The 27,675-nt window shown below is 38.2% G+C and overlaps 1 protein-coding gene and 1 pseudogene across 1 annotated transcript; both read right to left on the bottom strand.

Annotated features, from left to right (window-relative positions):
- Positions 1-141: 141 nt before the first annotated feature.
- MRPL47 (mitochondrial ribosomal protein L47) lies at positions 142-27,675 on the bottom strand. The gene is made up of 7 exons (XM_059391491.1): positions 27,524-27,675; positions 24,216-24,367; positions 23,536-23,596; positions 9,212-9,308; positions 5,372-5,502; positions 3,240-3,335; positions 142-401 (listed from the first exon to the last, which is right to left on the bottom strand). Exons 1-7 carry the CDS (start codon positions 27,619-27,621, stop codon positions 278-280), a joined length of 759 nt encoding a protein of 252 aa, XP_059247474.1. The 5' UTR covers positions 27,622-27,675; the 3' UTR covers positions 142-277.
- On the bottom strand, positions 6,195-6,322 carry LOC132012610 (U4 spliceosomal RNA; annotated as a pseudogene).

Below are 27,675 nucleotides of genomic sequence, written 5' to 3'. Positions count from 1 at the left end.
TCACTTTCCCACCTTAAGGTACAGGGGATGTTAATTAAACTCTGCTTAGATGTCAGAATTTCTAAAGTGGGTGTCTGAACTTTTGTACCTGATTTTTAAAAAAGTTTTGGCAGAAGCATGACCACTTCCAGAGTTAGCATGCCATGTTAACCCTTCAAAGAGCTGACATTTATTTGATTAAAAACACAATTTCTTTGTAAAATTATGTAATACACATTTACGTTTGTATATAGACTTATCAAGGGAAAACAAAATGCCAACTTAAGAATTCAGACATTTAGACAAGACTTGACTTCTGGGCTTCAGAAAGATGTGGAAACTTTTTCTGAAGAAATTTTTCTTTCTTTTTCTCTAAGCTTTTCTTTCTTGCTTCAATCCGGGCTTGTTTCTCAAGTCTCAATCTAGAATATAAAAGCATAACAATTTATATAAAACTACTCCCCTGTTATTCAATACTATCAAGGTATGTCCAAATCAGTTACTTAAAAGCTTCAATCATGCCAGCCTCCATCTTAGGTATGTCATATAAACTATAAAACTTGAATAATCACTGTAAACTGATACAAGTCAAAGATAAACTTGAAATCAAAACCATCTGTTAACCTACAGCAATTCTTCTATTTCCTATCTGAAAAGAATGAATAGATTTTGTGAGCCTGTAACAGACTGGACTGCCTTTTATAGCTTATTTTAAAAGCACTAGTTTTATTAAACAGAGATTTTTCTACCTGAAATCTATCATGAGACTTCTAGGAATTCCCTGATTCCAAACAGCACACTCAGTCTACCATATCATTTTCCCTACAATGGAGAGAATCAAACTTACACAAGGAGATGATACTTGGGTGCTAGTTAGTCTCACTACTCTCTATGTGAGTTTGTGGATACCCATCAGCATCCTGGAGCATGAAGCATTTGTGCCTCAACTAAATTACTGTGCTCTGTAGGGTCACTTATGAATCAGAATTGCAAATGATAAATACATGATGCCAACCCTTTACTGTATTTAAGTTGCTATTTTCCAGGATATTTTATTGGTCACTAGGCATAAGTTTATATAAAATATAACAAGAATTAAGAGATATGTAGTGAATAACTTAATATGCCAGTGCTGGGGGAGAGGTCATAGAAATTTGAGATAAGAGTTCTATCTGGGTGAAGAACAAAATAGGTACAAATGTTTAAAAATATAAGGTATTTTGCAAATATAGTATAAATACTAAGCAAAGCTGAAACCAGATTACCCATTCTATTCATCAGTCTTTGCTCCAACTAAATTTTAGCCATTAAAAAAAAAATCAATAGGGATGCCTGGTGGCTCGGTGGGTTGGGCCACTGCCTTCGGCTCAGGTCATGGTCCCAGGGTCATGGGATCGAGTCCCGCATCGGGATCCTTGCTCGACGGGGAACCTGCTTCTCTCGCTGCCTCTGCCTACCTCTCTGCCTGCTTGTGTGTACTCGCTCTCTCTCTCTGGCAAATAAATAAAATCTTAAAAAAAAAAAATCAATAAACCCATATGAAAGAATAAAGGTTTGCTATTCTTAAGAACACAACGATTATGCTTCATGCTCTGAAGGTAAGGCTAAAAAAGGTTCAAAAACAATAATTAGAACATGTATAAAGCCTGTAAGAGTGACATTGGATTCATAAATTCTCATATGTTATTTTAGAAGTCAATTATAGCTTCACCTTACATGATTAAGGGACAAAAGAACCAAATGGCACATTAGGTTTGGAGAAGCTATGGAAGAAAAAAAACAACAGTGCAGTTGAATTTCTTCAGTTGCTTAGCATCTGAACTGGGCCTTAAAATGTGAATGGTGGAGAGATTTCAGACTACAGGTCTGAAATAGATAAATAGATAAAGAAGCAACAAAAGGAAAATAAGCAAGACTGTCCAGGAAATAAGGAGAAGGGTCTGACTTTTATGAAGGATATGCAGTAACACTAAGTTGTGGAAACACTGGGTGGGAAGGAGCTGGATTTGTTCTGTGGACATGGAGCTCCTGCAGATTTCAGAACAGCACTGGTGTGATGAAAGGTTTGAGGAAAATGAGCCAGGAAGCTGTATTTGAATGGAATGGAGTGAGGAAGATGTTCAATAATTCATTTTGATGAGAGGGGAATGCACTAGGGTAGAGATGGAGTACAAAGGACAGATTCTGGAGACCTGCAGAAAGAATTAAATCAAGGATTGACTGCATCTAGAGCACTGATGATGAAAAAGACAAGTGCTGCTTAATGCCGATGCAGAATGGATGTACTATATTAAAGGATTCTGGACCTAATTCCACTGGTGATGGTCCCCCCAAGAGCACCCTCTTACCAAGCAATTCTCAGACACCAGAAGAATGTCTGAGACTTCAACTCACTTCTGGCACTACCTACATGAAAATTGCATCAGAGACCATCATCTGTGCCCAAGAACCTGCTACAGACTGGAAGTTCCCACAACTTCCTCCTTGAACTTCAGATGCCAGTTAAAGTCCAGGTTCTTATCTGTACTTCTGACAGGCTATAACCCTCCTTAGGTTTGATTAATTTGCTGGAGTCGCCCACAGAATTCAGGAAACCCCTTTACTCACTACATTACTGATTTATAAAAGAATATAAACTCAGGACAACCAGACAGAAGAGGTGCACAGGGCAAAGAATGGGGTGTCCCACTCTCCTCCAGTCTCCAGGTGCTGCTCACCAATGGGGAAGCTCCCTGAACCCTGGCCTCTTCAGTTTTTATGTAGGATTCATTACATAGGCATAAGCTGATTAAATCACTGGCCACTGGCAACTGATTCACCACCAGTCCCTTTCCCCTCTCCAGAAATCAGGGAGTGGGACTGAAAGTTTCAACCATCTATTCAAAGTTGGTTCCCCATCATTAGGTGCTCTCAAAAAGTTATGCCATTAACATAACAAAAGACACCCCCGCCCCTTTTCATGCAATAACATGAACTCACAAGTTACTCAGTTGAAGTATTTGGACTTTTTCACAGTAGAGAGGGATTTAACCATGTACTTACATACAGATTGATGAATTCTGGCAATACAAATTTTTGAAAGGATACACACTAGAATGTCAACAGCAGCTATTGCTGGTTGGTAAGATTATGGATGACTTTAATTTCATCTTTTCTACCTGATTCTTCTATTTTTTCCCCCCACAGTGTGCATATATTACTTCTGTAGAAGTTTAACTTGTGTCCTCTAAAGATTCATTATTAAAGGTATTTGTGCTTACCTGACAAAACGTTCCACATAGGGCATTGCAAAGAATCGTTTCCTATTGTATCTTTTATTTAGGTACCAAGGTATAGGCCACTGCTTGAATTTGTGCCTGCCAAGAAAACAAAAAGATACTGCCTTAACAGAAAATATTTAATATATTTTTCACTTTTTATGAACAGTTTTAGCCATCTTTGAGCTAAATATGTTTTCAATAAAATGAGATGTAACTGGCTTTTAAAAGATTTTATAGGGCACCTGAGTGGCTCAGTTGGTTAACATCCGACTATTCCACCTTAGATCATGATCTGAGGGTCATGAGATTAAGCCCTGCACTGAGTTCCATGCTCAGCCCAGAGCCTGCTTAGGATTCTCTTTCCCTCTGCTGCTCCCCACTGCAATATTAATATAATTAATATAATATGCCACATGTTCTTTTTTTTTTTTTTTTTAAGATTTTATCTATTTATTCGACAGAGATCACAAGTAGGCAGAGAGGCAGGCAGAGAGGGGGGGAAGCAGGCTCCCTGTGGAGCAGAGAGCCCGATGTGGGGCTCAATCCTAGAACCTTGGGATCATGACCTGAGCCGAAGGCAGAGGCTTTAACCCACTGAGCCACCCAGGCGCCCCGCCACATGCTCTTTTTGACAGAAAAAAAACCTTGGATGAAATGTTTTTAAGAAGGAGCTCTGCAGGGGCGCCTGGGTGGCTCAGTGGGTTAAGCCGCTACCTTCGGCTCAGGTCATGATCTCAGGGTCCTGGAATCGAGTCCCACATCGGGCTCTTTGCTCAGCAGGGGGCCTGCTTCCCTTCCTCTCTCTGTGATCTCTTCCCTTCCTCTTTCCTACTGTGATCTCTGTCAAATAAATAAATAAAATAAAATAAAATTAAAAAAAAAAAAGAAGGAGCTCTGCATTTAAAAGGCTATCTTAACTATTTTAACATGCAACAGAAAATTAGGGAGAAGGCACAGGAATTATAATGTTTGAGTTAATAAGTTACATCAGAAAGATGATATAATTGCTTTGTTCACTACTTTGTTTAGCCCTGGAAAAGATGAAAAGCAAAATTTTAAAAGAATCTGGAGACGAGAACTCATTTAGATTCTAGTATCAACAGAGATTCTCTCCTTTATCCTCACCCTTTCCTAACTGATCTCAACTGGATTAATCCAAATAATATTAGTAAAAAATAAAGTTTTTAGTTTTGGTAATTTCTCTCTTTCCTGTATTGGATTACACAGTTAGACATACTGCTACTCCCATACATTTGGCTACAAGCAGCCCCATTACTGCAAAATCCATTAAAAGATCCTATCTACTGAGTAAGCAGTATTATGTGGTTTAATTTTAAGAGTACAGGGAAAGTCTCCAACCACACACAATGCCTTCTTCATTTTGTTGACTGCTGTTTAAAATTCTACTAAGTATGCTAAAAGCAGCTTAGTCCAAATGTCAAAAAAGCCCTGAAGAGACAGACTACACTGGGTCGTCTTCTCAATTATTTATACAGTTTGAATGTTTATTATCATATCCTCTCCCAAGGTCTGACATAACTTTGGCAACTAGAGGGACAAAAGGTGGAAAGATGTAATGAAAATAAACTGTTTTATAATTTGGACTAGGGCTTATCCTGATGGCAATGCGAGCAAACACTGAAATGGTTTCATGTGAAATGGTTTCAATGTTTCATTCCTTAAGAACTTCTTTTTGTTTTTGTTTGGTTGTTTTTAGAATTTTTAAAATCTCAGGTTCTTAATGGGCAGGCATGTGTCCTAAAATTAGCTTCATGGTATTCGTATTTATAACCCCTTGAAATTGTATGTGCACACGTACATTTTGCTAGGGAAAGGATCTATAACTTTAATTAAATTCCCAAAAAGTCATATGATTGACATAAGATTAGGAACTACTGTTATAAAGAACCTACAAATAACTGAATCATGAGAATGAGGTGCTTGGCCTATCAGATAATGCTATCTTCATTCATACTCTGGGGCCCCAAAGGGGCCTGGGGACCTCTGTTTACATTAGATACATCTATAATAGATTTCATATGGTGAGAGTTTTTATAAAAGATACTGGACAGGAGAATAAGGCATGAGACTGCCACTCTCATCTTAGAAAAACCACAATGGAAACTATGTACCAGATGATTCTTCCAAAGATGTCTCTTCTCCAAGCACCAGGTCTGCCTTTTTCTTGACCAGTCTGAAGAAGTCTTAGGGCATCTTCTCTTTCCTGGACAACCTTATCTATTGCATCCATGGAATCTACTACCTGGTAAGAGAATAAGAAGACAGAATTTGAACAATCACCTACAACAAATTACTCCCCCCGCCCAAAAAAGAAGAGAGAACGTACAAAGACAATGCTACAGAAAATGAATATTTTTGTCAAAGAACCATTCTGGGAGCGCCTGGGCAGCTCAATCAGTTAAGCGTCTGCCTTCAGCTCAGGTCATGATCTCAGGATCCCAGGATCAACCCCCACAATGGGCTCCCTGCTCAGCAGGAACCCTGCTTCTCCCCCTGCTTGTGCGCACGTGCGCTCACTCTCTCTCAAGTAAATAAATAAAATCTTTAAGGAAAAAAAAAAAACTCTGCCAAATATTTCCTAAGAGTCTTTTTGGCACAGGTAGGCATACATGAGCGTTTATGGTATCACTTTTTGTAATTTTTTAAAAAGTTTAGTTTCACTGATTTTTTAAAAGATTCATTTATTTGAGAGAACTTTCGAGTGCATACAAGTTGGAGGAGAGGTAGAGGGAGAGATTCTTGACTACCACTGAGGATGAGCTTGACTCGGGGATTGATCTCACAACCCATGAGATCATGACCTGAGCTGAAACCAAGAGCCAGATGCTCAACTGACTAAGCCACCTAAGCGCCCCAAAAGTTTAGTTTCATTTAAATGAAGATCTACTTAAATTTCCATATATATATATAGGTATTAGTTTTGTTTGGAGTGGGCTACACTTGTAGAGATTCCTTACAGAGACCCCATCTGACTCCTGTTATTTCAATTAGCAATAATCAATTAGCAATAATCGCGCCTCGGATAAACCTCATTGGCTACGATACTGCCACTGCGCAAAGCTGACTCCTGTTATTTCAAAACTCAATGAACTATTAAGTGATAAAAGTTTGCTACTTTTTAATATTAAAACCCATGTTCTGGCCTCAACTAATCAGTGTGCCTAACACAGACACTGATGTTTTGACCTAATTGGCAGCTGCTAGAGAACAGAATATCAGTCTACCCTGATCCTAATCTCTAAAGATCCATTATGAAGCAAGAAGATCCTATTAGAACTTCTATTTTTATCTTTTTCTTTTTACATTTCTATTGAGTTTTACAATGCATATGATATATTGGTAAGGCAATACATATTATCTTTATAAATAAATATTCGTATTTGGGGACTATAAGACAGATAAGCTGAATTTTTTCATAACTAAATAACAGAGAGGCATTTTTAGCTGGTTCTATGTTTTATCTGTGAGCCATGGTAACAAATAGAAATATTGCATATACACATTTTGTTTCTCAAAAATGGGGGGGCACATGGGGGTGGAGAGATGACAGATTAGATTATAATCTTCTAGAGACATCTGACTGGCTCAGTTGGTTAAGTGTCTGACTCTTGACTTTGGCTCAGGTTATGATCTCAGGATCATGAGACTGAGCCCCACACTGGGCTCCATGCTGGGTATGGAGCCTACTTAATATTCTTTCTTCCTCTTTCTCTGTGCCCTTCCCCAACATAAACAGGTGTGTGCACTCTTTAAAAAAAAAAAAAAAAAGGTCTTCCAGGTAGCTGCGGGACCCAAAAGAGATATGAAAGCCACAAATTTAGATAGACTACCTCATAACCCATACACTCAGCTCACACTCAGTGCTTCTATTCTCCCTTCTTCAATCAAAGCCACACTGAGCAGCCACATGTACTTCCTCTTAACTATATGAATTTCTACAAAATCTCTGAGAAATAAAAGATGGATGAGAACGGTGAATCCTATTTTGAAAACACACAAACTTAGAAGAGTGAAGAAACCAGACTGGTCAGAGCCTAATATGAAGCTGTGCAGCCCTTAGGAACTTAGTAAGCCTGGCTGTGAACCGACTACATTAGAGTTCTTCCATGCAAGGTTTCTTCTGAGGCACCTAACTGAAATCGAATGTTAGCTCACTAAGAAAGCTAAATGGTTATCCAATCCACAGAGTTAACACCTGATTACTCATGTTCATGCCACCAGATAAGAAGGAAAATTGGAAGTATCAATTAGATACATCTTATTCAAAATAAGCCAACCTCAAAGAACTTTCTAGTTTAACTATTCCAAAGCCAAGAGTGTCCTTAAACATACTTCCAAATCTTCAGTTTACATCTTAAATTGAGAATAATTCTTTTAAAATATTCCTCTTGGGGTGCCTGGGTGGCTCAGTGGGTTAAGCCGCTGCCTTCGGCTCAGGTCATGATCTCAGGGTCCTAGGATCGAGTCCTGCATCGGGCTCTCTGCTCAGCAGGGAGCCTGCTTCCCTCTCTCTCTCTCTGCCTGCCTCTCTGTCTACTTGTGATTTCTCTCTGTCAAATAAATAAATAAATAAAATCTTTAAAAAAAAAAAATATTCTTCTTGATAAATTTTCCTTGGTAGTATGTCACATACATTTGAGGTTAAAAAAAAATTTTCCTTGGTAGCTCTGTTCTCACTATCTACTCTGGCACAGACACATTAACAAAGAGCTGACTCGCAAGCAATCCAGGCAAAAAACCCTGAGAGATCTAACTAAATAAAACAAAAAACTTCCACATGGAAGAGCCAGCTTACATGTGTACAGCCACGAAAAAGGAAAGGCAGATCTGCATATACTGATAGGAAAAGATAGCCAGCATATACTAGGTAAGGGGAAAATGCCAATGTCAGAAAAGCTTATACAGTATAACCAAATTAGAGGAATTATCTAATGTAAATAAAAATAGGCACACTTCTAGAACAGGCAGAGAAAAATTCTGATGAATAAATGGGATATATGTATAATGATTACCTCTAGGAGTGGAAATAATGAACCCAGCGCACTTTTTTTTTAAAGCAGGCTCCACGCCCAGCATGAAGCCCAACGTGGGGCCTGAACTCACAACTTTGAGAACAAGACCTGAGTTGAGATCAAGAGTCCGTTGCTCAATTGGCTGAGCAACCCAGGCGCCCTGGGAATTTTTTTTTTAATGAAGAAAACCTAATTTGAACAATAGTTGACCTTTTCACAACAATGTTAATATTCTTTTTTTATTTGACAGAGATCACAAGTAGGCAGACAGAGATCACAAGTAGGCACAAGAGAGGCAGGCAGAGAGAGAGAAAGGAGGAAACAGGCTCCCTGCTGAGCAGAGAGCCCGATGTGGGGCTCGATCCCAGGACCCTGGGATCATGACCTGAGCCAAAGGCTGAGGCTTCAACCCACTGAGCCACCCAGGTGCCCCACAATGTGAATATTCTTAACACCACTGGACTATATATTTAAAAATGACTAAAAAGGTAAGTTTTATGGTATCTGTTTACCACAATTAAAAAAAAGTATTAAAACTCTGACCTTGTTCATAAGGAAGTAGTTAAACTGGAATTAGAAATGTAAAATGGCGCAGCTACTTTAGAGAACAGCTGGACTGTTTCCTAAAACATTAAACACAGATTTACCATACAACCCAGCAATTTCACTCCTAGGTATCTACCCAAGAGAAATAAAAATACATGTCCACTTATCTAATGAGGTTTGCAGGGAATGGGGAGTAACTACAGATAGGCATGACACTTCACTCTGCGGTGAGGGAGATATTCTAAAATAGTGAAGGCTGTACCTCTCTGTACATTTACTAAAGATCAAACAAATTAAAAAAAAGAAATCCACTTGCCAAGAAAAATAAGAACCATACACATATCTTTTGGCTTTTATCCCACCCAAGAGTCTTCAGCCTCCCATAAATGTTACCTTTTCTAACCGCTCCGGACTTGGCATTGGCAATTTCTGCCGCTTGGCCTCCTGTTCTAGAGTCAGGAGCATGTTTCTTTCTTTCAGTAGGACATACCTATAGCATAGAATACAAAACTTGTGATGCTAGTCTATGGTTACATTAAAGTTGTAAATTTTTAAAAAGATTTATTTTAGAGAGACACAGGGAGAGCGAGAGAGTAGGGGGAGGGGCAGAGGAAGAGAATCTCAAGCAGACTCCCTCCTGGGGCTTGATCCCAGGAGCCATGAGATCATGACCTGATGCGAAACCAAGAGCTGGATGTTAAACTAACTGAGCCACCTGGGTGCCCCTAAGGTTGTAATTTTTGACGTCAAAACTGATGATCTGTATTCAAAAGTCCTTTAGAAATGTCGATTTATAAAATATCATTACAGAGAATTATCCTTTAGGGGCACCTAGGTGGCTCAGTGGGTTAAGTCTCTGTCTTCAGCTCAGGTCATGATCTCAGGATCCTGGTATCAAGCCCTGCATGGGACTCTCTGCTCAGCAGGGGGCCTTCTTCCCCGCCTTCTCTCTGTCTGCCCACTTGTGATCTCCCTCTGTCAAATCAGTAAAATCTTTAAAAAAAAAAAAAATGAAGAATTTCCTTTAAACAAAGCTATAATTGATTCTTACTCATTCATTTGTTTAATAAATTTCCCCCCATATACTGTATTAAGTACCAAGAGAGTTTATAAAAAAGCATAAGAAAAATTCCCTATATTCCAAGTAGAAAGAGAAGATGGAAGATAACATTTGGTGCCTATTATATGACAGGCAATGCGCTAAGCATTTTACATATATTACTTCATTTAATTCTGACAACAACCCTTTGAGGTTGGTACTATTAACACTTTCTGAAAGAAAAAAGTAAGGCTGACAGAAGTAAGCTATTCTGGGGCACACAGCTAATTCAAGATTCAAATTCTGGACTCCTTTTGTGCATTAATTCTTTTTGTTTTCATTCTACTATGCTGCCTCAGAAATTGTAATGTAATGTGTATATTAAGTGGTATAGACAAATACCAAAAGAATTAAGTGAAAGAGAGGGGACACATCTCTTCTTACTAGGATGATAAGAAAAGCCTCAGAGAGATGGGATTTGTTAGGCTAGAAAGGAAAGCAAAGCAAACATGACCAAACATACTGAAGTGGCAGAGCTGAAGTGTGGGTGTAGGTTTTATGAATAAATCTGTTTGAGATTTACAGCTGGAAGAAAGGAAAGGTAATAAATGTGGAGGGCACTGAAAACGACACAAAGGCACGGGAGTATCTTAAGCTGTGGAAGATGATGATTTTGCAGAAGAGAAATTGTTTGGTTTTAGCCAAGATGAACACTGAACAGCCCTGCCTAGCCCTTTACCAATAACCTAAGTAACAGTGCTTTCGTACAACTAATTGCTCTATAATGAAGCTGTGCTGTTCTATACATAACACTTCTGATGCCAAACGAAAGGTTTTTTCCATCCTGAGGCCAAATACGTGTTGACTTTTCCAACACAACTTCTCCACCACTTAGACACTCCCCGTAGAGCCAGATTGTACAGATTTAAGGCTTCCGGTCCCCGAAAACTGTCCCCCACTTTACAGGCCAATAGCAAGTTCCAGGCCCCCGAGATAGCTAACAACTATAAATTGGGATTTCAGTGGCCGTTTGGGAGATCTTTCAATCTGCCTGAACTTACTTCTTTCAAAACTGAACTGGACAGCCAAGGCTCTAAAACCGCCAAGATGGAATGGGATTGGCTGGTATTTAGAAACTGCCAAACATTATTAGCAATCTAAAACTGCCTCTCTGCAAAAAATAATTTCTAGACTAACGGGCAGACAATTAAAAAGACAAAAAGGCTTATAAGGTCTTTTCCCCTCCTATCTTCTTTGTCTCAGGATGCACAGCAGCCACCTGTGTTCAGGCCGCACATCTGGTGCCATCACCCTCCTTCCCTTCTGCACTGCCTCACCCTCCACGCCCCCAGCTTTCCCATGCTGATTCTCTCACCAAACTTCCCTCTTCCTCTAAACCTTTCCTATTCTGTCCTTTCCTTTCCTGAACCTATTAAAACCTGCCCCTTTAAAATTAAGTCTTCTGAGGATCTAAATAAACCCCACCTATTATGGTCACTGAACAAAGGCCGAATTGCAGCCATAGTTAAAGAGCTCCCTAAAGTGACTGGGGACACCAAGGGATCTGCTGAAGAATTCAGCACAGTTATTCAAACTCATCAACCTGGTGTCTCAGACTGATGATTACTCTATATCCTTGTTGGTGAGGGGTAGACCAAACACTAGATGAAACTTGATGGAAACATCCTAAAACATCTCTGTTAGAGAAACAGATCCCTAACTTTTGGCAAGATGCTAGAACCCTCACTGGAATTCTCCACCAAGCAATACAGAACTTTTTTCTAAGCCCCTTGACTAGAAAGAATGAAATGAATGAATTATATGCAAAATTTTGATGAATCTGTCATTAAATTACTATTATAACCAACTCCAAATTGTCTTTAAATTTTCTTTAAGACAATCTGGAGTCAATTATAATAGTAATTTATTATTTCTAATTTATAATTTCTAAATTAAAGCAAATTTAAAGACAATTTGGTCTTCCTTTAATATGCTGAATCCACTTGAGTAACATTTAACAATATATTTACTAATGGAATGAACCAAGATACTTGTGTTTTAGTTACAAGGACCAGGATGGAAAGGGAAACTATTCAGATTTAGTTAATTTGGTAAATAACCGTACTTGCATCCTTGGAGGAAACACCCATAAGACCACTAAAATTCTTACTTTTCAACTTTTGCAAATAAGGGCCCTAAACAAAACAAAACCCCTCCTACTTTCATTATTGCAAAAGAGCCAGGATGTTTAAAACAAACAAACAAACAAACAAAACCATCACCAACTGAAATGCTCCAGGAGCCTTCAGCCCCCTAGCCGGCCTTTCCAATGTCTTCCTAATTCCCAATGACAGAGCTCTGAGGAACAAGAGCTTTCCCAATCCTCCCTCTTAATCAGCTCAGAGAAACCATTCTCCAGATTGGGAATGAATCTGTCTCTACTGATATGAGAGCTACACTCTAGGTGCTCAACCCCACCGCTATAAAGCAGCTACTGCCTCAGAGCTAAAACAGCTCAAATAGTAGGGATGGCTAATACACCTCAATAGGTTCCTATCTCTGAACCGATTCCCATTTGTCTAGGCACTCTGAGAGATACAACCTTCTCCTTAGTTCCAATGCCCCCACTGGGCCAATATTTCTTAGAAAAATACCATACCAGAATTCTCTTCTTCCAAAACAGGGGAATAATTCTGGAATTTGAAGATAGTAATCAAAATTGCCAACTAGGTAAATTAAATGGCCCTCTGACATCTATTATTTGCTCCATCTCTGACAGCACTATAACTGAGTCTGTGGACACTGATCATTCTTTTTTTTAAAGATTCTATTTATTTATTTGACAGAGATCACAAGCAGGCAGAGACACAGGCAGAGAGAGAGGAAGGGAAGCAGGCTCCTCGCTGAGCAGAGAGCCCGATGCGGGGCTCGATCCCAGGACCCCGGGATCACGACCTGAGCCAAAGGCAGAGGCTTTAACCCACTGAGCCACCCAGGCACCCCTACCATCCTCTTTATGAGTAAGATCTTCAACTGTTATTGGCAGAATCCACAGTGCATCTCCCATCAAGATTCAAAAAGATCCCTCAAAATCTGTCCCCGGAATTAACGAATAACCTGTAAATAAAGAAGCCCATAATAGATAACCAGGCTCTCGGGTACATTAATCCCTACACTAGTCCCTGTAATATCCTTATTTTACCTGTAAGAAAACCCAATGGCTAAGGATGGAGGTTAGCCCAAGCAATAAATAACATCGTTATCCCTTGGCACCTTGTTCCTAAGGGCTCCCCGCCCCCCATCTGCTACTGACATTCATTTCCACTGAAAGCAGATTGTTCACTGTAACTGACCTCTGCTGTACATATTTAGTATTCCAGCTGATAAGGACAGTTAATTTTTTTGCTTTCACTTGGGAAGAATGGGAAATATACCAAGCCAGAAATGCCCCAGGCCTACAGAGAGTCCTTCTTACTCTCACAAACCTTAAAAACTGATTTAGATCATATAGTTTGCTGTAAACTATCATATAGTTTGTATGTTGTTATAATATGTAGATGATTTGCCTCTTTGCTCCCTTTCTCAAAACTCTTCACAGGACGAAAACATCTAACTGTTGCAACTTTTGGCCTTAAAGGGACATAAACTCTCCAAAATAAACGGCAGTTTACTCAAACTTAGGTTTGATACTTAGGGCACCGGATCTTAGAACAAGGACTTTGGGATCCAGGCAGACTTCAAGACATCTTGAACTTCCCCAAACCTAAAACGAAGTATCCACTATGAGGCTCTCTTGGACTTGCTGGTTACTGTTGGAAATGGCATCCCAAACTTCTCTCTTAAGACTCAAACTCTATATGCTTTACTAAAAGATGACAAATTTGACCTTATTATTTGGGAAGGTCAGGAAAACGTAACCTTTGGAACTTTAAAAAAGCCTAGTAATGTACCCTGCCCTTGGACATCCTAATCATCTTTCTAAAAGAGAAGGAAATGCCCTTGAGAGTACTCACGCCAAAACATGGGGACCATCAACAACCTATAGGGTATTACAGCTAACAGCTAGACCCTGTGGCATGGGGATCCCCCTTGTCTCAGAGCCACTCCTGCCACCATCCCTTTAATTAAGGCCACTGAAGACATAGTAATGGAGGGGCACCTACATGGCTCAGGCAGTTAAGTGTCTATCTTTGGCTCAGGTCATGATCCCAGGGTCCTGGGATTGAGCTCCGTGTCAGGATCCCTGTTTAGCCTGCTTCTCCCTCTCCGACTCTCCCTGCTTGTGTTCCCTCTCTCTGTCTGTCTCTGCTGCCTGTGTTGTCTCTCTCTGTCAAATAAATAAAATCTTAAAAAAAAAATGCTTTTCACAGTGCACTCCCTGGAGGAAGCAACCTTAAGTATTATATTTTGTAACCTAAAGATTTCATCTATTGAAAAACACACCTCCAGAAAGACTCTCTTCAACCTTGTGCCACCAAACCCCAAGGAACAGGATCTTGGATTCACATGACACATCTAGGGAAAGCACTAAACCCTGGGACCTGCACACCATTCAGTGACCTGAAGGTATGAATTTCCTGGAACTGAAGCAGATGTGTGATGAGACAGCTTTCTCAACATGCCCAGACCAGGCTTGCATACTCTTGCATCCTATGCCAGGCACCCCAGGCATGGAGGACCCACACTGGGAAGATGAATCCCTGTAACATCTGCCTTTGACAAGCAGAGAGGCTTAATTTCTCGAATTCTTACAATCGCTGGAGTTTAACACTTTAAACTTTAAAAAGCAGCAGGGTTAGGTCCAAGAGAGTTGAGGATGAGAGAAAATGGAGTCCCCCCCCCTTTTTTTTTTATATATTTTTTAAAGGTTATTTATTTATTTATTTGACAGACAGAGATCACAAGTAGGCAGAGAGGCAGGCAGAGAGGGGGAGGCAGGCTGCCCGCTGAGCAGAGAGTCCGATGAAGGGCCCGATCCCAGGACCCTGGGACCATGACCTGAGCCGAAAGCAGAGGCCTTAACCCACTGAGCCACCCAGGTGCCCCTAGAGTCCCCATTCTTAAAGAGACAGTACAACAAATAGTTCCACTGAAAAACAGCATCAGTCTGAAAGAATCCTAGAGTGTACAGGAGGGAGATTTGTTTCTTAATCTTGGGACCTATGCTGGAGGGGCAAGGATGAAAGAAAAGGATAAAAATCACAGCAAGAGACCCAAATGAAACAGATGTTAAGTAATTTTCTTGATAGAGAATTTATTTTATTTACTTAAAGATTTTATTTATTTACTTGAAACAGAAAGAGAAAGATGGCGAAAGAAGAAATACAAGCAGGGGGAGAGGGAGAGACAGGCTTCCTGCTGAGCAGAGAGCCTGATACGGGGCTTGATCCCAGGATCCTGGGATCACGACCTGAGCTGAAGGCAGACTCTTTTTTTTTTTTTTTTAAGATTTTATTTATTTATTTGACAGAGAGAGATCACAAGTAGGCAGAGAGGCAGGCAGAGAGAGAGGAGGAAGCAGGCTCCCTGCCGAGCAGAGAGCCCGACGCGGGACTCGATCCCAGGACCCCGAGATCATGACCCGAGCCGAAGGCAGTGGCTCAACCCACTGAGCCACCCAGGCGCCCTGAAGGCAGACTCTTAAACAATGGAGCCACTCAGGTGCCCTGATAGAGAATTTAAAATAATGGTCATAAAGGTAATCACTGGACTTGAGAAAAAAATGGAGGACCCTCAGTGAGACCCTCAAAAAACAGACAGAAAGTATAAAAACGAACCAATCAGAGATGAACAACTCAGTAATTGAAATTAAAAATACCCTAGAGAGAATAAATAGTAGACCACAGGAAACAGAAAAACAGATCAGTGACCAGGAGGGCAGAATAATGGAAAACAATTATGCTGAATGTGGGGGGGTGGGGGGAATGAAAATAGACTTAGGGAACTCAGGAACACCATCAAGTATAATAATATTCATATTACAGGGATCCTAGAAGTGGCAGACAGAGTAAAGGGGTCAGAAAATTTATCTGAAGAAATAATAGCTGAAAGCTTCCTGAACATGGGTAAGTAAACAAAAATTCAGATCCATGAGGCATAGAGAGCACCCAATAAAATCAACTTAAGGAGGTCCACACCAAGACACACAGTAATTAAAATGGCAAAAAATAGTGATCAAGAAAGAATTTTAAAATAAGCTAAAAAAAAAACAATTACATACAAGGGAAACCCCATAAGGCTATCAGCTGATTTCAGCAGAAAATTTGCAGGTCAGAGAGAGTGCATGATGTATTTTAAGAGCTGAAAGAAAAAAAACCTGTATCATCCAGCAAAGTTATTCAGAATAGAAGAAGAGATAGAGTTTCCCAGACAAACAAAAGTTAAAGGAATTCATCACTAAAACATATAAGAAATGTTAAAGGGGACTCTGAGTAGAAAGACCATAAGCAGGAATAAAAGTAAGGAGCCCAAAAGCAGTAAGTATATCTAGAAAAATCAGTTAAGAAACTCACAGAATAGAAGGATATAAAGTGTGACACAATATACATAAAATATGAGAAGAAGAGGAGTAAAAATGTAGTGCTTTTAGGATGGGTTCCAAACGTAAGTGCCCATCAACCTAATATAGATTGCTATATGCACAAGAGGTTATATATAAACCTAAGAGTAAATCACAAATCAAAAACCAGTAATCAATATATAAAAAATAACAAGAAAGGAATCCAAATATATCCCGAAAGAAAGCCAGCAAACTGTAAGAGACCAAGAGAAAAAAGGAACACAGGAGAAAAACAATCATAAAACTGCGATAAAATAGCTAGCTATCAATAACTACTTCAAATGTAAATGGAGTAAACACTGCAATCAAAAGACAAAGGGTGATGGAATGGATAAAAAAGCAAGACCTATCTATCTGTTGCCTACATGAAACTCCCTTCAGATCTAAAGGCACATGCAGATTGAAAGTGGAAGAATAGAAAAATATGTATCATGCGAATGGAAACAAAAGGAACATGTGCAGCAATACTTATACTGGACGAAATAGACTTTAAAACATTTAAGTCTATAACAACAGGAGACAAGGAAGGATACTATATAATCTCAAAGGGAACAATCCAACAAGAAGACATAACAATTGTGATTATTTATGCACTCAAAAAGGGAGCACCTAAACATATAAAGCAGCTAATAAGGTAAAAGAAGGAAATGATACAATACTAGCAGAGAACTTTAATACCCCACTTACATCAATGGAGAGATCATCCAAACAGAAAATCAACAAGGAAAGAGTGGCTTTAAATGACACATTGGACCAAATGGATCTAACAGATATATTCAGAACATTCCATACTAAAATGGTAGAATACACATTCTTTCTTCGAGTGCACACAGAACATTCTCTAGAGCAGATCACTGAGTCCACAAAAGAAGTCTTAACAAATTTTTAAAAGTCAAAGTCATACTATGCATCTTTTCGGACCACAAATGCTATGATACCAGAAGTCAACTACAAGAAAAATCTGGAAAAAAACCCACAAATATATGGAGGTTAAAATTACATGCTACTAATAACTGAAATGGGTCAACCAAGAAATCAAAGAGGAAATAAAAAAAATACATGAAGACAAATGAAAATGAAAACAGCAGGTCCACAATCTTTGGGATGCATCAAAAGCAGTTCTAAGAAGGAAATTTACAGCAATATAGACCTATATTAAGAAGCAAGAAAAAAAATCTCAAATAAACAATCTAACCTTACACCCAAAGAAATAAAAAACGAACAACAAACAAAACGCAAAACCAGCAGGAGAAAGAAAATAATAAAGATTAGAGCAGAGATAAATGAAATAGAAACTAAAACAACAGAGAAAACAGATCAATGAAACCAGAAGCTGATTCTTTGAGAAGATCAGCAAATACACCTTTAGCCAGACTCATAAAAAAAAAAAAAAAAAAAATCATAAATAACACCTGACAACAAAGAAATGACTAGGACTGTCAGAGAATATTATGAAAAATTATCTGTCAACAAATTGAACAACCTAGAAGAAACAGATAAATTCCTAGAAACATATAACCTCCCAAAACGGTATCAGGAAGAAATAGAAAATTTGAACAGACTGATTACCAGCCAAGAAACTGAAGCAATAATCAAAAATTTCCAACAAACTAAAGTCCAGGACCAGATCGCTTCACAGGGGAATTCCACGTTTTATTTTTTTTTATTTACTTATTTTTAAAATGATTTACTTATTTATTTGAGAGAGATGCCACACGCATGCACACAGGTGGGAGAAGCAGAGGGAGAGAGAGAAAATCTCAAGTAGACGCTCTGCTGAGTGAGGAACCTGACGTGGGGTTTGATCTCATGACCTGAGCTGAAATTGAGACAGATGCTTAACTGACTGGGCCACTAAGGTGCCCCAAGAATTCTATCTTTTAAAGAAGAGTTGATACTTATTCTTTTACAGAATAAGCATATAGAAAAAGGGGCACCTGGGTGGCTCAGTGGGTTAAGCCTCTGCCTTCGGCTCAGGTCATGATCTCAGGTCCTGGGATCAAGCCCTGCATCGGGCTCTCTGCTCAGCGGGAAGCCTGCTTCTCCCTATCTCTCTGCCTGCCTTTCTGCCTACTTGTGATCTCTGTCTAATAAATAAATAAAAATTTAAAAAAATATATAGAAAAAGAATTCTTTCATAGAATACTTATTCTATTATTATAAAATAATTCTTTTATAGAATAATACTTATTCTTTTATAGAAGAGGAAGGAAAGCTTCCAAATTCATTCTATGATTCCAGAATTATCCTCATAGCAAAACCAGATAAAGACTATAAAAAAAGAGAACTCCAGACTACACATGCAAAAATCCTCTATTAGCAAGAAGAATCCAACAATACATTAAAAAAAAAATTCACCATAATCAAGTGGGATTTATTACTGGGATGAGAGGGTTGCTCAATATTCACAAATCAATCAACATGATACATCACATCAACAAGAGAGAAGATAAAAACCATATGATCATTTTAATAGTTGCAGAAAAATCATTTGACAAATACAACATCTATTTATGATAAAAACCCTCAACAAAGTGGATTTAGACGATATACCTTAACATAATAAAGACCATCTATGAAAAATCCACAGCAAACATCATACTTAATGGGGGAAAACTGAGAGCTTTTCCCTTAAGGTCATAAACAAGATGAGGATGTCCACTGTCACCACTTTCATTCAACACAGTACGATAAGTCCTAGCCATAGGAGAAAACAAAAAGAAATAAAAGGCATCCAAATTGGTAAGGAAGAAATAAAACTTTCACTAGTTGCAGATAACATACTATATGTAGAAAACCCTAAAGGTTCTACCAAAAAACTACTAGAATAAATGAATTTAGTAAGGTCACAGGTACAAAATCAATCTACACAAATCTGCTGCATTTCTATATGCTAATAATGAAGCAGGAGAAAAAGAAATTAAGAAAACAATCCCATTTACAATCGCACCAAAGATAATAAGGTATTTAGGAATGAACTTAACCCGGGAGGTGAAAGATATATACTATGAAAACTATAAAACATCAATAAAAGAAGTTGAAGACAACACACACAGAAAGATATTCCACACTCATGGGATTTGGAGAACAAATATTGCTCAACTGGCCATACCACCCAAAGCAATTTACAGATTTAACACAATCCCTATCAAAATACCAATAGTTCACAGCACTAGAAATAAGCAATTCTAAAATTTGCATGGAACAACAAAAGACCCTGAACACCCAAAGCAATCTTGAAAAAGAACAAAACCAGAGGTTATCAGAATTCCAGGTTTCAAGTTAGACTACAAAGCTGTAGTAATCAAAAGAGTATGGCACTGGCACAAAAACAGGCACCTAGATCAATGCAACAGAACACAGAGCTCAAATATAAACTCATGAAGGGTACCTGGGTGGCTCAGTCAGTTAAGCCTGTAACTGGTTCAATTCAGGTCCTGAACTCAGGGTTCTGCTTTGTGCTCAGTGGGGAATCTGCTTAAAATTCTTTATCCTGCCCTCTCCCTCCCACTCTGCTCCTCTCTGCCTCACACACCTGCTCTCTGGCTCTCTCTCTCTCAAATAAATACAAAAAACCTTGAAAAAAACCCCACAATTATGTGGTCAGTTAATCTTCAAGAAAGGAGGCAAGATTTTCCAATGGGATAAAGACAGTCTCTTCAACAAATGGTGTCAGGAAAACTAGACAGCCACATGCAAAAGAATGAAATTGGACCACTTTCTTACACCATACATAAAAATAAACTCAAAGTGGATTAAAGACCTAAATGTGAGACCTGAAACCAAAAAAATCCTTAAAGGGAGCACAGGCAATAATTTCTCTGATATCAACCACTGCAACATTTTCTAGATTGGTCTCCCCAGACAAGGGAAACAAAAGCAAAAATAAACCATTAGGGGGTGCCTGGGTGGCTCAGGTCTTAATCTCAGGGTCGTGAGTTCAAGCCCCATGATGGGCTCCACATTGGGTGTGGTCTACTTTTTAAAAAATAAATAAATAAATTATTGGGACAATTAAAATACAAAGTTTCTGCACAGCAAAGGGAATAATAAAAAAAAACAAAAAGATAACACAGAGAATGGGAGAGGATATTTGCAAATGACATATCTGATAAAGTGTTTAGTATCTAAAATACACAAATTATTTATAGAACTCAACACCAGAAAACCCACAAATAACCAAATTTAAAAATGGACAGAAGACATGAACAGACATTTCCCCACAGAACACATACAGATGGCCAATAGATACATGAAAAGATGCTCAACATCACTTATCATCAGGGAAATGCAGATCAAAACCACAATGAGATATCATTTCATACCTCTGAGAATGGCTAAAATAAAAACCATAAGAAGTAAGTACTGACAAGGATATGGAGAAAAAGAAACTCTTGTGTAATGTTGGTAGGGATACAATCTGGTGCAGCCACTGTGGAAAACAGCATGAAGGTTCCTCAAAAAATTACAACTAGAATTACTATATGATCCAGTAATTTCACTACTGGGTATTTAACCAAAAAATACTGAAACAGATCAAAAAAGATATATGCACCTATATGTTTATTGAGGCATTATTTACAACAGCTGAAGTATGGAAGCACCCCAACTATCCACTGATAGATGAATAAAGAAAATGTGGTATATATATATGTACAATAGACATTACTCAGCCATAAAAAAGAATGAAATCTTGCCATTTGCAACGAGGATGGATCTAGAGAATATCATGCTAAGTGTGAAGTAAGTCTGAGAAAGACAAATACCATACGATTTCATTCATATGTGGAATTTAAGAAACAAAACAAAGTAAAAAAAGAGACAAACAAAAAAAGTCTTAACTATAGAGAACAAACTGATGGTTCCCAGAAGGGAGGTGGGGGACAGTGAAACAGGTGAAGGAGATTAAGAGTACACTTACGGTGACAAGCACTATGTAATATATAGAATTGTTCAATCACTATATTGTACAACTGAAACTAATATAATACTTTAATTACACTGAAGTTTAAATTTTAAAAAATTATGCACCTAATAAGGAGATGATCTTTAATAGTTAGGCCTTGAGAAGTATAAACTTTAGATGGGAACTGCCAGAGAATTCTCTCTTAACCTTCCTTGTTACTCAAAAGTGGGCTTTTGGGGACGCCTGGGTGGCTCAGTTGGTTAAGCAGCTGCCTTCGGCTCAGGTCATGATCCCAGCGTCCTGGGATCGAGTCCCACATCAGGCTCTTTGCTCCGCAGGGAGCCTGCTTCTCCCTCTGACTCTGCCTGCCACTCTGCCTGTGCTCACTCTTGCTCTCTCTCTCTCTGACAAATAAATAAATAAAATCTTTAAAAAAAAAAAAAAAAAAAAGTGGGCTTTTGACGTTCCCAACTGTTAGGCACTTTCCCTCCAAGGCAGGACATGACAACCAGGAAAGATCCTTCCCGGCATTGAAGGACAACACCACTAAATAGAAAAACTGAGTCTTGAACACCACTGCTTTTAAGGAAAGATCTTGACCGAAAGGCAGAAAGTGTGAATTAATAAAAGGAAACTTAACTAAAGTGGACTGGAGATGATGGAAGGGGTTGCTGAAACAGGGAGCCATAGCATGCCATGTCAATTACAGGAAAAAATGTCAATTACAGATCCCTAACAGAAGAATCTTCAACAGGAAAGAATCAATTACAGACCCCAACAGGGAAAGACATACACTGCCATCTCAGTTTCTTATAAGAAACTGACTATGTCAGCAGCTAAGCCAATGAGAAACCATCACCCTGAACTCTCCACTTTTCTTATATGGACTTTCACTCAAATGGACTTTCTCCATAAAATAATATTCCTTTGTTAGATTGGCCTATGGTTTTAATTCAAGAGAGCACAGGCAGTAATTTCTGATAGTTTGCTTGTCCTTAAATTCAATTCCATTATTCCTGAATAAACCCATTTTGCTGGTAAAATAACTATTTTTAAGGTTAATAGCAAAATGGGTGAGAGGATGGGCGCCTGGGTGGCTCAGTGGGTTGAGCTGCTGCCTTCGGCTCAGGTCATGATCCCGGGGTCCTGGGATCAAGCCCTGCATCAGGCTCTCTGCTCAGCAGGGAGCCTGCTTCCCTCTCTCTCTCTCTCTGCCTGCCTCTCCATCTACTTGTGATTTCTCTCTGTCAAATAAATAAGTAAAATCTTTAAAAAAAAAAAAATGGGCGAGAGGAGTGAAAAAGTACAAATTTCCAGTTATAAAATGAGTAAGTCAAGGGGATGTAATGTAAAGCATAATGATTAGTTAATATTGTACAGTACATTTGAAAATACCTAGGAAAGCAGATCTTGAAAGTTCTCATCACAAGGAAAAAAAAATTTCTAACTATGTGCAGTGACATATTTGAACTGTACTTATTAAGGGGATCATTTTACAATACATACAAGTCTCAAATCACTAAGTTGTACCCCTGAAACTAATACAATGTTATGTCAATTGCTCCTTAGTAAAAATAAATACAAATATGTAAGTAAGTAAATAAATAATCCATTAAAAATGCAACCCTATCTTAAATTCTCTCAACCCTCTCTAATTCATCAGGAAAATCTACCAGAAGTATCTAGCTAAATTCCCAATTAAATGCACTCTCCAACACACTCCCCAGAGTAAATAAGCTAAAGATTACAGACCATGCATAAGGTAATAAAAAGGAGGAAGGCCTAAATGTAACAAACTCTATTTCATTAGTTTACTAAAATTGTTAGTATAAATAGGCTAGTATGATTAGTAGCAGTAACAGTAAAATTTCTAAATCCCCAAATACTTGAGAACACTATTACATTTGTCTTAACGTAACTTAACATGTCATATTTATAAAATCTATGATTTTATACATCACCCATAGTATTATAAGACAAATTACATTACTATATTTCTTACATCAAATATATATAATGTTTATACCTCACTGTTATACTTTAACTGCTTCAAACACTTACACATATGTATTTCCTAAGATTTTATTTTTAAGTAATCTCTATACCCAATGTTGGGCTTGAACTTACAACCCCAAGATCAAGAGTTACATGCTCTACTGAGCCACTCCAGCACTCCCTGAACACCTACATATTAATGTACTCAGTATACTTACCAAAGTTTATGTAAATCTTCATTACTTTTATTCCTTAACTGCTGACAGGTCCATGAAGCTCCTATTAAAATTATGAAATTCACAACATGAAAATATTCTAGCTATGTGCCCTGTGGCAAATTACTTAAACTCTCTAAACCTATTTGCTTATCTATAAAATACAATAGTTTTATCACATTATAGTATAAAACATAACTAGGATTAAATTTGCATTAAATTAGGTAACACATGAAAATATTAGTAATGTGACTGGCAAAAACATACAAAAAATGTTGTATTAATAAAGAATATATTTCCAAAACTTAATGCCAAAATATCTTATATCATCATAAATTAATATTCAATTATCTCTAAAAAATGAAATCTAAAACAAACCTTAATCTCACTTCAATTAACAATTTCTTTTTTCTTTTTAAAGTATTTTTTTTATTTGTTTAGAGAGAGAACACATGTGTGCATGCAAGTGAAGGGACGGGCAGAGGGAGAAGAGAATCTAAAGACATTCCTGAAGAGCAGGAAGCCTCGACATGGGGCTCACTCTCTTGACCCTGAGATCATAATTTGAGCCAAAGGAAAGAAAAAAACGAAATACCTAAATGATTTCCAAGGTGCATAAATAATCCCCAAATGATAAAGGGTTCAATAAATACATTTAACATTGATCAACCCAAATATCTTACCAGATTTTACTTTTTCTTCCCCCCAATTCTTTGGGTCATCAAAAAATTCTTCCAGTCCTTTCCTTGACAATGTGGTATGAAGTAATCTACACTGGTGAAAAGATGTGATATTTGGTATGTTCTTAGACAAAAGACTAAGAGAAAACCTGCAACTGAACATAGATAAACAAGTGATTAATGTTTTACAACATTTGGATTTTATAAGCAATAACTGGAATCATTTCCTCATCTGTAATGTTAAGAAAATCAGAATTTCTGCACAAGAAACAAACATAAAATGTTTTAGAAATTATTTTTAACACTGCATTACAGATGTTACTACCCTTTAATTTCACAGGTTAATATATTCACATGATTTGGAGGTAATATACTGATAAAACTATATATTTTTTTTAAGACTTTATTTATTTATTTGACAGAGAGAGAGAGATCCCAAATAGGCAGAGAGGCAGGAGGAGAGAGAGGGGAGAGGAGGGGAAGCAGGCTCCCGGCTGAGCAGAGAGCCGGATGCAGGGCTTGATCCCAGGATCCTGAGATCATGACCTGAGCCGAAGGCAGAGGCTTAACCCACTGAGCAACCCAGGCGCCCCTATTTTTATTTTTTTTAAGGATTTTATTTATTCATTGGACGGAGAGACAGCAAGAGAGGGAGCACAAGCAGGGAGAGTGGGAGAGGGAGAAGCAGACTTCCCACCAAGCAGAAGCCCGATGCGGGGCTCAATCACAGGACCCTGGGATCACAACCTGAGCCAAAGGCAGATGCTTAACAACTGAGCCACCCTGGTGCCCCCTATTTTTTAATTTTTTAAGTAGGCTCCAACATGGGGCTTAAACTCATGCTCTAAAGACTAAGAAAGTCAGCCCCCCCACTGATATAATTATATTTCAAAGTAATATTTTTAGGCCTTTCATACACTGATAGTGGTTCTATGAGCAGAAAAAGACATTGTGAGGGTTAATTTTACAACATATATCACAAGCTTCCATGCTTCCCCCTTCAATCCAATAATTCCTCATCTAGAAATTTCAACTAAAAATACTATAGCTGGAAACTGATAAGTAAAAATGTCTATTAAAGCATTATATGTGATATCCAAAAGTAGATAATAATGTAGGTATGCAACCAGGAAATGGTTAAAAAATTAATTGTGCGTTTGGGTTTTTTTTTTTTTAATTTATTTAAGAGAGAGAGTGTGTGCATGCACATAGGTACTTGTGCAGGACGAGAGGCAGAGAGAGAATCTCAAGATGACTCCATACTGAGTGTGGAGCCTGTGGGTGGGGAGAGGCAGCTCAATTCCACAACCCTAAGATCATGACCTGAGCAGAAATCAAGAGTTGGACACTCAACAGACTGAGCCACCTAGGTGCCTTAATTACTGTTCATTTCTATGACATTATTGTGCAGTAATTTAAAAATCATGGCTTTTTTTTTTTAAAAGATTTATTTGTCAGAGACACACACACACTCACAGCACATGCAAAAGAAACGATAGGCAGAGGGAGACGCAGGCTCCCCACTGAGCAAGGAGCCCAACGGAATCAATCCCAGAACCCTGGGATCGTGACCTGAGCTGATGGCAGACACCTAACTGACTGAGGCACCCAGATGTCCCTAAAAATCATATTTTTAAAGAATATTTAATAACCAGGTGAAATCACTGAAAACACAATAGCAAATTACATCACAAGTGTTGTATTCCTTCCCAAAAAAGTTAACCTGTATCTAAACACAAGGATGCAATCAGACAAATTCAAATGGAGGGATAATCTAAAAAGGCTGATTTTATAAAAAATGTTCTGGATTAAAGATAATGAAGGAGACATAACAACTAATGCCATCTGTGATTGTTGATTGGACCCTGAATAAAAAATTAAGAAAGAAAAAGAAATTAGCAAGATATTGATGACATTTCAATTTGGACTGTATGCTAGATAAAAGAACAGTAATTGTAGTATATTGATATTACATTACATTACATTAACTACAGCGTGATCACTGTAGTTAAGATAGTGCTCTTGTTCTTAGGAGATATATGCTGAAGTGTCATGATGTTTGCAATTCTGACATGCCTCAAATAGCTCAGAAAAAAAAAATATAAAGGCATGGAGATACAGAGACATAGAAAATGTGACAAAATTGCTAAGGATTGCTTAATGAAGATGAAGAGCATATGGTTATTTTTTGTCTATTCTTACAACTTCTCTGGCGGTTTGAAATTTTTAAAAATAAAAAGTTGAGGAAACAAGAATAAAGCACAAAACTGCATATATGTAAATACAATTCTGGCTTTATTCTAAAATTACATGTGTATGTTGTATATATACATTGTATGTGTATATATGCAAAATTAAAAAGAATGGAAGGAAATCTTTATGTATGAGTGGCAAAACACCTTGTCTTATTTTCCAAAGTTGTCCGCAAATGAACAGGTATTCATTAATAAAAATCTTAAAAAGGATGAGGAACAGACAACTGATCAAAGTTTGTTACCTTTATCAAGTTACAACCTTTGAGTCTCTACAAAATGAAAAAAAGTATTATCTCTAAGGAAAGCGTAAGCAATAATATTGTAGAACATAACAGACGCTCATTATTGTGCTGGATTCAAGGGCACGTACATTACTTCCTCTCAAGCCGGGCGATGGGCTCCATCACCAGAGGAGTCTGGAGCCTACTTAAAATAAATAAATAAAATAATAATTTTTAAAAATCCGATATACCCAACTATGTATAAAATTCAACTCATTACACATAAAAGCCAAAATAAATGAAGAAACCATACACCATAAACTCTAGTTCGTCTGTCTAAAAAACAAACTCTTTCCAGAAATAATGAACATATGTAGGATGTTCCTTTTTCACACCTGCAGGGCTACTTTCCGTTCATTTGAATTTCATTTATCCACTGAACATTATTAAACAGTCTCTTTGTGATAGACTCTGGAATTACAAAGGCCCCCTTCTTTTTCATCCATCCAAACCTGGTTCCGTTCCATAACCAAAAACTCTTCAGTCCAACTCACCCAGCCAAACGGGATGCGTCTGCACCTTTAGGTTCAATTCAACAAATACTGGGTATCCACAGACTCCATGGACTGCGTGGTTCTCAGTAAATGACAACAAAATGTTTGAGAAAGGAACGGAAATGTCGGAGGTGGGCGACTTTTCTAAGGTCATTCCCTCCTCACGCTAGTGTTTTCGGTCTCATCCATCCGCACGACCTCTCAGTGGTTTTCAACATGTCGGCGGCCAAACAAGATCTAAAACCGGAGAGGAGAACAAGCCTACTCCTCACATCACTTACCCTGTGCTAGCTAGAGCCTGAGGACTTATAAGTGACCTGGAAGCCTTCAGGCTGGTTAAGACGTTTCGGCAAAGAAGGCCGAAACTGGCCACAGCCATATTTCCACAGACGGAAGCACATCCCTTTTTCCTCCCATGACGTCACTTCCGGCG

Source organism: Mustela nigripes, chromosome 2 (genome assembly GCF_022355385.1).
Source record: "Mustela nigripes isolate SB6536 chromosome 2, MUSNIG.SB6536, whole genome shotgun sequence".
In the NCBI taxonomy this organism is placed as follows: Eukaryota; Metazoa; Chordata; class Mammalia; order Carnivora; family Mustelidae; genus Mustela; species Mustela nigripes.
Note: the sequence above shows the minus strand (reverse complement) of the source record. Positions and strands in the feature narration are given on the sequence as shown.

Coding starts and splice junctions, on each gene's coding strand:
- MRPL47 (XM_059391491.1), bottom strand. CDS start 27,621: ATGGCTGTGGCCAGTTTCGGCCTTCTTTGCCGAAACGTCTTAACCAGC. Junction 9,309..23,535: donor GAAGATTTACATAAACTTTG/GTAAGTATACTG, acceptor TCTATGCTATAG/GTATGTCCTACTGAAAGAAA. Junction 3,336..5,371: donor ATCTTTGGAAGAATCATCTG/GTACATAGTTTC, acceptor TTTTCTTGGCAG/GCACAAATTCAAGCAGTGGC.